The 8857-nt window shown below is 43.0% G+C and overlaps 1 protein-coding gene and 1 long non-coding RNA gene across 2 annotated transcripts; one reads left to right on the top strand and one right to left on the bottom strand.

Annotated features, from left to right (window-relative positions):
• Positions 1 to 3063: 3063 nt before the first annotated feature.
• Positions 3064 to 4202, bottom strand: LOC114047133 (protein SET-like). Its single transcript, XM_027867888.1, has one exon. The coding sequence runs from the start codon at positions 4096 to 4098 to the stop codon at positions 3274 to 3276; it is 825 nt and encodes a 274-aa protein (XP_027723689.1). The 5' UTR covers positions 4099 to 4202; the 3' UTR covers positions 3064 to 3273.
• A 1710-nt stretch (positions 4203 to 5912) lies between these two features.
• Positions 5913 to 8426, top strand: LOC114046836. Its single transcript, XR_003569555.1, has 3 exons — positions 5913 to 6050; positions 6392 to 6443; positions 8252 to 8426. It is a non-coding gene; the product is annotated as an uncharacterized LOC114046836 (long non-coding RNA).
• Positions 8427 to 8857: the final 431 nt, after the last annotated feature.

Genomic DNA, 8857 nt, shown 5'->3' with positions numbered 1-8857 from the left:
GATACCAAACTGGTCCCCCTCCTTTCAGAAGCAGAGAGAAGTGGGCAGTCCTAGGACTCATAAGAAACTCTTAAGGAAACACAAAGGGAGGGAGCACCTGCCTGGGTCTGTAGAAGCTTCAGCCCTGGCAACATCCCTGATTAAAACCAATAAAATCTGTCTTAGATCCAGTTCTTGCTTGGGTTTTCTCCACTGTCCATGAGGTTTTTTTTTTTTTTTGGCTTTTTTTTTTTGAGGAGGTTGGGGAATGCAGAGGGGAATTATTATGCCCTTGGGTACTTGACAGACTAATGGAGTGAGGGAGTGACCCCTGGAAAAATTATAGTAGCTCTGGTGGGAAAGATATCGGAACTGAGTTTAGGAATAATCACAACAAATGAGGCCCTGCTAAGAATGGATGATGAAGACTCCTACAAAGAATTCATAACTCACTGTCCCCCCTTCAGCCCCTCTCCACCCCACCCACCCCACACACACTCACAGACACACACACACACACACAAACACACGCATACACATCACACACTCACATAGCTGAAAAGCTGCATTAACCCCATGGCCATTCATTGATTCAGCAAATATTTACCAAATTTCTACTGTGTAGGGAACATTGTCCCAGACGTATAGTACCTGCTCAAATAATAGTAGGTTAGGTAGCTAGGTGGTGCAGTAGATAGAATGCTAGGCCTAGAGTCAGGAAGACTTGTGTTCAAATCCAGCTTCAGACACTTACTCGCTGTGGGACCCTAGGCAAGTCACTTAACCCTGTTTGCCTCAGTTTCCTCATCTGTAAAATGAGCTGGAGAAGGAAATGGCAAACCACTCCAGTATCTTTGCCGAGAAAACCTGAACAATTGAACTGAAAGGACAAAAACAGATAATCACAGTGTACAGCCTGGAAGCAATGCCCCCCCCACCCCCAACCAACTTGCTGGGCTGCAGGATGGGTCACTCAGGTAACTGATTCCCTAGGTTCAGAGTAGGTCTACATATCCTAAAATTATATATAGCTCAGGCATTGGAGGCAAAGTGTTTACCTTCACTAATCAGCCAGAGGATACAGTTGGTTCAAAGTAAAGGCATCTAATGAAATGCTATAGTAAGCAAAGTAGCCAAAAAAAGAAAGAAAGAAAGAAAGAAAAGGAACTCTCTCCCTCTCCCTTCAACAAACCTTGGGCTCTCTCTCCCACAAAAACAAAACATCAGTGGGATAAGTGGACACACATAGAGAACACATATGGAGAATCACAATGTAGGGAACACATGTGGCCAAGGCACATGTATGGAGGGATGACTCACACCTACACTACAGAGCCATGATGATCATCTCCATCTCACTTCTGTGTCTTCTCTCTTGCAGTCTCTCTCTGGGATGCTGCTCTATTGGACCCAAAATCTATATCAGACACTGCTTGCTTCTGGCTTTACTGAAATCCTTCACCATATCTTCTTTAGGAAAAAGAAGATATTCTCTCTCAGTTTCAAGTTCACAGGCTTCTTCTAGCTCTTTTAGAAAAAGCAGAAACGCTTGCTTGGGAACCAGACAATTAATTTTTCAGGTTTTCCTGTCTTGTTCCCTCCAGAACCTTGGTTACTGAGGCCTCTCATCTCCCAAACAGAAGATTCTCAGCTTCAGACTCCAAACTCTGTAGAACAAAAAGTAGGGGTCCCCCAACTAGCTAAGCCTTCCTGGAGGAGGTAATATTTCAAAGAATCATAAATTCTCAGATTTGGAAGGGACTTTAGAAACCATCTTGCCCAAACCATCCCGAGACATACTCCCTTAACATTCCCACTTTAAAGACCTCTAATGAGGGGTAAACCCACTGCCTTCTCCCAAGGCAACTCACCTCTCACTTGACTAGTTCTTATTGTTAAGATATTTCCTTCTATCAAGCCTAAATTTCTCCAAAATCTAATTCTTCTTTCACTTGACAGCCCTCCAAATATTTGAAGATACCTGCCCCTCCCCTCACAGGCCAGATAAATAACCCCAGTTATTTCAAACTGGCACAAGATATGATTTGTCAACATCTTGGTTGCTCTTTTCAAGACATGCTCCACTTCTCAATGTCCTTACTAAAAGATGGTGGTGCCCAAAACATTCCCTATATGGTATGACCAAAATAGAGTAAAATTCACTTTATTACCTGCCTTGTTCTGGACACTATGCTTCTTTTTCTTAGTGCAGCCTGAGATCATATTGGCCTTTTTGACTGCAAGGTTGTACTTTTGACTCATATTGACCTGAGTCCTCTAAATAAGATAAATCATAGTCTAGCCACACCTCCCTCATCTTGAAGTACTTGTCAAGTTGATTTTTTTTTTTGGACCCAAGAATAGGACTTTACATTTCTCTCTATGCAGTTTGTTGTTGTTGTCGTTGATCCTTAGAAGAGGCTTTTATTTTATAAACTGCTACCCTAAACTTCAATAATACTTTTACACATGAAATTAAATGCACCAGAGGAGAAAAGATGTTGTCAAGAAGACTACTTACCCATCCAAACACCTCAAAGCCATGTTTAACCTGCCATAACCCCATGGATTTCAAAAGGTTATTTTTTTTTTCATTAAGAGAAAGTAGACAGATGCATGTTGGTAAATGCTAACTTTCTATAACCACACAGAGACATAGAGTAATCTCTGAGCACAGTATATCGGACAAAGAGGGGAGTGGGAGACTATAATTGTATGTATTACTACATCAGAGTCTAGTACCCATCCACTTCCTGCCACCTGTGAGCACAGAAGTTTCTCCCCCCCCCCAAAAGCACTACATGTGTGATTCAGGAAAGGGCACTGGCTCTAGAATCAAAGCACCCCAGTTCAAGTACAGCCTCTGTCAACACCTGTGCATTCTTGGGCAAATCAATGAACATCACTGAGCCTCGGTTTCCCCATATGTAACAGAATTGGCCTAGAATGGTCTCTGTGGTCCCTTCCAGCTTTAAATCTATGAATCTGAAATCTATGAATTTATGAATATGAAAATCCTACGAATTTGTAAATAGTTTGTTTCGGGACAGAGAAGGGCAAACATGAATTTGGAAGAGACAATGGTGGAGACTTGTCCCGCTGTATTCTGCTCAAAGTATTCCCTGTACCCCCAGAAACAAAAAAAGTTGTGAACTATGGTATGAGGAAACAAAGAACCCTCAAGAGAACAAGGTGACTGAGGACGAAATGAAAATAAAAAGACTGAAACTCGCGCCCAGGAACTGGAGACATTTTTTAAAGCTAAAGGGAGTTTTGGAATCCATCAATGTTCTCTTAGTCATTTTGGCCCGTATTCTCCCCTCCGTCTTCTCCCTCAACATCACGTTCCCCGTCATCTTCCTCCTCTTCACTCTCCTCTTCATCACCAACACTCTCCTCTAGATTTTCTTCTTCGTCTCCTTCTCCTTCCCTGTCTTCATCATCAATATCAGATGCCAGGTAGTGCTGTAAGGGATTTAACCAGATATCATCTTTGATGACCTCTCCTAACTCATCTGCTCCAGCATCGGTATGGTCTGAGAACCAAGTGAAAAAGCTGTCTGCCTCCTTTCGAAACCTTTTGCGGCCACCTTCAGTCTGGATCTGATTCGGGCGCTTGGTCAAGTCTTTTCCAGATTTCCAATGGATTTCAGTTGACTTTGAAGCCAGATGCCCACTTTCATCAAGGTGAAACTCTTTGGAGATCACTTTATTTTCAAAGTAAGGGTTTTCATCAAAATAAAAATCTATTCTGTAACCCGATTTCACGTCTTCGAATTCTATCACTTCGATCCTGGTCAAGTGACGCAGGGCTTCCTCATCTTCCTCCCCAAACAGCGAGGACAACTGAGGGTGGCTGAGAAGGGTGGTCACCCAGAAGTCCGGTATTTTGGCGATCCACTCTGACCTCTTCTGAAAGAAAGGTTGGCGGAGCTGGTTATAGCTCTGTTCCACTTTCAAAATTTCCGCACTGGCTCGCTCGTTCAGTTTGTCTATTTCACTTTGCACGTCATCGATTCGTTCCACTGCTTCTTGTAGCTGTATTTCCGATGTCTCAAGGGCTTCGTTGAGGTTGGTGGTGAGCTCCTTTTTGCTGACTTTGGCCGCCGGCGCTGACATGTTGCTCTCTATGCGCTCACGGGCTCCTAAGTGGACCAGCGGTGGGGAGGCTGCTTTTTCACCTCACGCTACGCCCGGGAAGCGGCTTCGCTCAGTCCACGCCCCGCCCTCGCCGGGATCGCTAGCTCGGGCTCACGCTCAGGCTCACGCTCCGGCCCTGGCTCTGCCTTCGCCCTCCGCGGCTGCGCTGGTTCTGGTGCTGGTGCTGGTGCTGGTGCTGATTCTGATGTTCCGCCGCCTCCTCCTTCCGCACTTGATCTCTCCGTGTGGCCGTACCAGGAGGCAGGCAGGGAGGGGGAGACAGAAGAGGAGAAGGGGAAGGGGCGGAGGCTGGGGAAATGTGGACCAGGGTCTGAACTTTGGCTTACGCTGTAGGAGCTGGGCTCCTTAGAATACAAACATGCTAACGTGCCCCTTCCCCCAAGTTGGGGCAGCCTGCTCTTGTCATTCCCAAGATGCCACCAGCACCATCCCTACCACTGTCTCCTTCGCATTCTGCCCTGCCTCTTTCTCCTCCCCTTCCTCCTTCTTCTCCTCCTCTTCCTCTTTCTCCTCCCCTTCCTCCTCATTCCCTTTCTCTCCTCTTTCTCCTCCCCTTCCCCCTCCTCCCCATTCCCTTTCTCTCCTTCACTTTCTCTTCCCCTCCCTTTCATCCTCCTCTTCATTCCCCTTCTTTCTCCTTCCCTTCCTCTCCTCATTCTTTCTTTCCTTCTTTCTCCTTCCCTTCTTCTCTTCCCCTTACTCCTCTTCATTCTCATTCTTTCCTCTCCTTCCCTCTCCCTCTTCCCTTTCCTTCTCATTCCCTTTCTCTCCTTCCTATCCTTCTCCTCCCTCCCTCTTTCACTGCCTCCTCCCCCTTCTTCCAACTTTTCTCCATCTTTCTTCTCTTCTTCTCCTCCCTCCTTTGTAATTCTCATGTCCTTCTCTCCCCCCCTCCCCCCCCATCCCTGTCCTCTTCCTTTTTGTCTCCTCTTTCTCTGAGGTTACAAACCTGGGTGCTTGTGGAACTGGTAGTGCCCTCAATAGAAATAAGAATGTTTGCAAGGGATATGCTTAGCATGAAAGGAAATAAATTTATTTTGGGGTATAAAATAGATTTAGAGGTAGAAAGCATGTTGAGTTTAAGATGCCTAAGAGATATTCAGGAGGAGTTAGATGATAAAGAATTGGAGATGAAAGATCAGAAATTGGGGCTAGACATGTAGATATTGGAATTATCTGCTTAAAGACACTTGGACCCATAAAAACTGAAAAGATGAGAGAGACAGAGAGACAGACAGACAGACAGAGACAGAGAGGCAGGAGAGAAGGAAGGAAGGATAGAGAAGAGAACCCAGGAAGAAGCCTTGGGAAGCAACTGTGCTTAGGTGGCAGGAGATGTATTATGATCCAGGCAAAAGAGACTAAGGCATGGTCACAAAGGTGGGAGGAGAATCAGAGAGCTATGTCATAAAAGCCAAGGGAGGAGAAAATGTTGAAGAGGAAAGAGTAGTCATTGGTATACAGAACTGTAGATAACAAGGCCCAGGACTGAGAAAAGGCTGTCAGATGAAGCAGTCAAAAGACTGTTAGAACTTGGAGACAGTAATACTAGTTGTGGTGAGGTCAAAAGCCAGATCACAATGTATTATTGAGAACCAGGGTTCAGACCCTGGTTGGATGATAAGGAAATAGAATAAGATTTTTAACCTAGGGTCTATGAACTTCTTTTGTTTTTTAATATCCCGATAATTATATTTCAATATAATTGATTTCCTTCATAATCCTATGTATTTTATTTTATGCATTTAAAAACACTATTTTGAGAAGGGGTTCATAGGCTTCACCAGAACTCGAAAGGGAGCCTTGACACAAAAAGAGATTAAGAATTCTTGACTAAACTCTAGGCCGCAGATGATTTTAGGAACTGGTAAAAACGGAAGTGAGATAAGGGCCAATTGCTTGAGGAGATGGTGAGTCAAGTGGTAGTTTTTTTAAAAAATGGGGCAAACCTTAGCTTCTTTTTAGGCAGTGAGGACAAGGAGAGTAAATGGGGAGATACTGGAGATGATAGATAGAAAGGTAATGACCAGTAGAGCAAGCTCCTGAAGGAAGGGGTTAGGAGGGAATGGGATCAAGTATTTAGGTGTAAGACTTGACCTTGACAAGCAGAAGGGTCACTATTTCCTCAAATAAGAGCAAAAAAGTAAAGAATGGGTCAGAGTCAATAAAAAGGAGCCAGAGGTTAAGTCATGGGTGAGGGTGAGAAATAATCTATGGAGGTGTGAATTGCCATATTTATTTCATCTTACAGAATGATGTTTCTGGAAAAGATGAAGCCCAGGAAAATATACAGAATGGAAATGGTAAGAATTCCTTGGGTGCCAGCCTTAAGTGGAGGAGGAACAACTAGATGCCCACAAAGAAGGAGGGAGGGATGAGGAGTGCTGGGTAGGTGTGAGTTTCTGAGTTGACTTCATCTTGCAGAATGATAACTTTCTGAAGATGAGTGTCCTGGAGTCCAGGAAAGTAGCTGGGTAAGAAATGAAGGAAATGATGAGAGAATTAAAATTAATTAATTATTGAAAGATTTTGAAGGAGCTCTCCAATGTCCATCTTCCATCCTCTCCAATCAGAGGGAGGGATACCAGAGGCAGGGGAAGGGGAGGAAATGATGAAGAAAATTCCCTAGATGCTCACCTTTTTAAATAGTGGAAGATCTGGAAGCAGTTCTCCATCCTTTACCCTCTCCATTCAGAGGGAAGAGTTCCAAGGGTGGAGGTGCTGAGGAAGGATGATATGGAGAGATTTTGAGATACTGGAGTACGGAAGAAAAGGATACTCTGTGTGAATTACCTCTTTTGTAGGCAAGTAAAAGGTGAAAACATCTACTGAGAGAAGGTGAAAAAGGGAATGGGGGTTTGAATCAAGAAGAGAAGGTTTGAACAGTTAAGGTGATTGAGGTATTCAAAGAAAAATAAGAGTTTTATCATATTGAGGAGTGAGAACACATTTGAAAAAAGATAACATGAATTTGTAGTGGAGCCAAGTGGCATTATGGTTGGGGACTAGCAAGGTATAAATGGTAATAAGATCTGGAGGCAAAGGAAATAAGGGGTCAACACAGTGAAGATGGGAAAAAGGCCTCTATAGGGATGAGGAAGGGTGGTTGGTGGTTACTGTGAGGCCAAAGAATATTTTAGGAGGAATAAGGCAGAGGAAGAGACAGAAGGACAGGTTATTATAATCAGAAAGGGGAATGTCAGAGTCTCAATCATGGCGGTGGCACATTTATGGGTGATAGAGAGACATTACATGTCCATCCTTGTGGGTAGCTGAGTAGGGTGAAGCTCCAAGCCATGGGGGTTTAAGAAGTTTTGGTTTGTGGTTTTTTAATTTAAAAGCTGGGATGTTTAGGGGTCAGGGAGGGACATCAGCTAGAAGCTGTAATAGAGAACAAGACTATAAATGGGGTACTGAACTCCTTGAGAAAGGAGTCTGACCTAGGGGCCAGTAGATCACAGCAATAGGGACCTTGGATAAATGGGTATAGATGAATGATTTGAACCCCAGGAAAAGTTGTTGAGTAAGGGTGACAGGAGAGGCTGGAAGTTGTGGGGAGGGAGAAAACAAGTATGTCAATTACTCCTGCCCATGGTATAATCAGAGTATGTGAAAGAAGCAATAGCTGGCATTAGAAGTGGCATCTTCTGGATAGTGTCTTCTGAAAAGAGCTAGGTTTCCATAGACACGTGAAGATGAGAAATGCAAAAAGAAATCTATGATGAAGGGAAGTCTGTTAAATAATTAAATGGTAGTTCCAGAGATTGCAATGGAAAGGAAGGGCCAAGGAAAAAAGTGGTTGCACGATAGAGAATTTGAAGGCTTGGGACATGGCATTGATAATTATTAAACAACATCACAAAAACTGAATTTAATTTAATAGAGATGAAATAACCGGCTATTAAAGTGAGAGTCATTTCTGAATCAGCAGTCAGAGCATGAACTAGTTAAATCAAAATTAAACATGACAAATTACAAGAAATGATAAAGATAAGAAGACATATTGGCTAATTTAAAAAGCTTCAGCCTGACCAATTCTAAAAAGCTATTGAATCTGAAAGATAGGAAATTAATTTAGCAAAGGCAATGACTGATTATCTTTTTCTTACAGTTTAGCTGATGTGAAGCAGCAGCTACAACGTGGAGGCTATGTGAGCCAACAAACAGCCAGCAAACACATGATCTTTCTGTAAGATGGAGAGACATGACAAGCAAAGGCAGCATTGGTTTAGAGCACAAGCTCATTTGCAAAACATTAAAAAGAATGTCAGAAGATTAAAAGCAATATTTCCATATATATATATACATATATACATATATATATATACACACATATATATATGTATATGATGTATATGAAAGCAGTAGAAAGAGCAGTTAGTCTCCAGAAAACCTGGCATGCTACACAACTAAACCAGGTTACACCAAAAGCATCACTAAAGAAAACTGGAAGGACAGAAGCTGAACTAGCAGATTTGCCAGTGATCCATAGTTCTGTAGTTTAATCATCAATGACAGTAGAGAAACACATTTAGAGTCAATACCTCAGTGCCTAATTATATGAAGGAAGAGAAATGGCACTTAAGAAGAGTATCTTAAGAAGAACACTTAAGAAGTTATCAGGAAGAGCAACTGGACTGAACCAAGTTAAAAGCAGAGGAAATTCCCACTAGAGACAACCTCATTTTGAAAACAACTTGGGGACTTATTTTGAAGA

The sequence above is a fragment of the Vombatus ursinus genome, unplaced genomic scaffold, assembly GCF_900497805.2.
Source record: "Vombatus ursinus unplaced genomic scaffold, bare-nosed wombat genome assembly UNPS02014786.1, whole genome shotgun sequence".
NCBI classification, from domain to species: domain Eukaryota; kingdom Metazoa; phylum Chordata; class Mammalia; order Diprotodontia; family Vombatidae; genus Vombatus; species Vombatus ursinus.
Note: the sequence above shows the minus strand (reverse complement) of the source record. Positions and strands in the feature narration are given on the sequence as shown.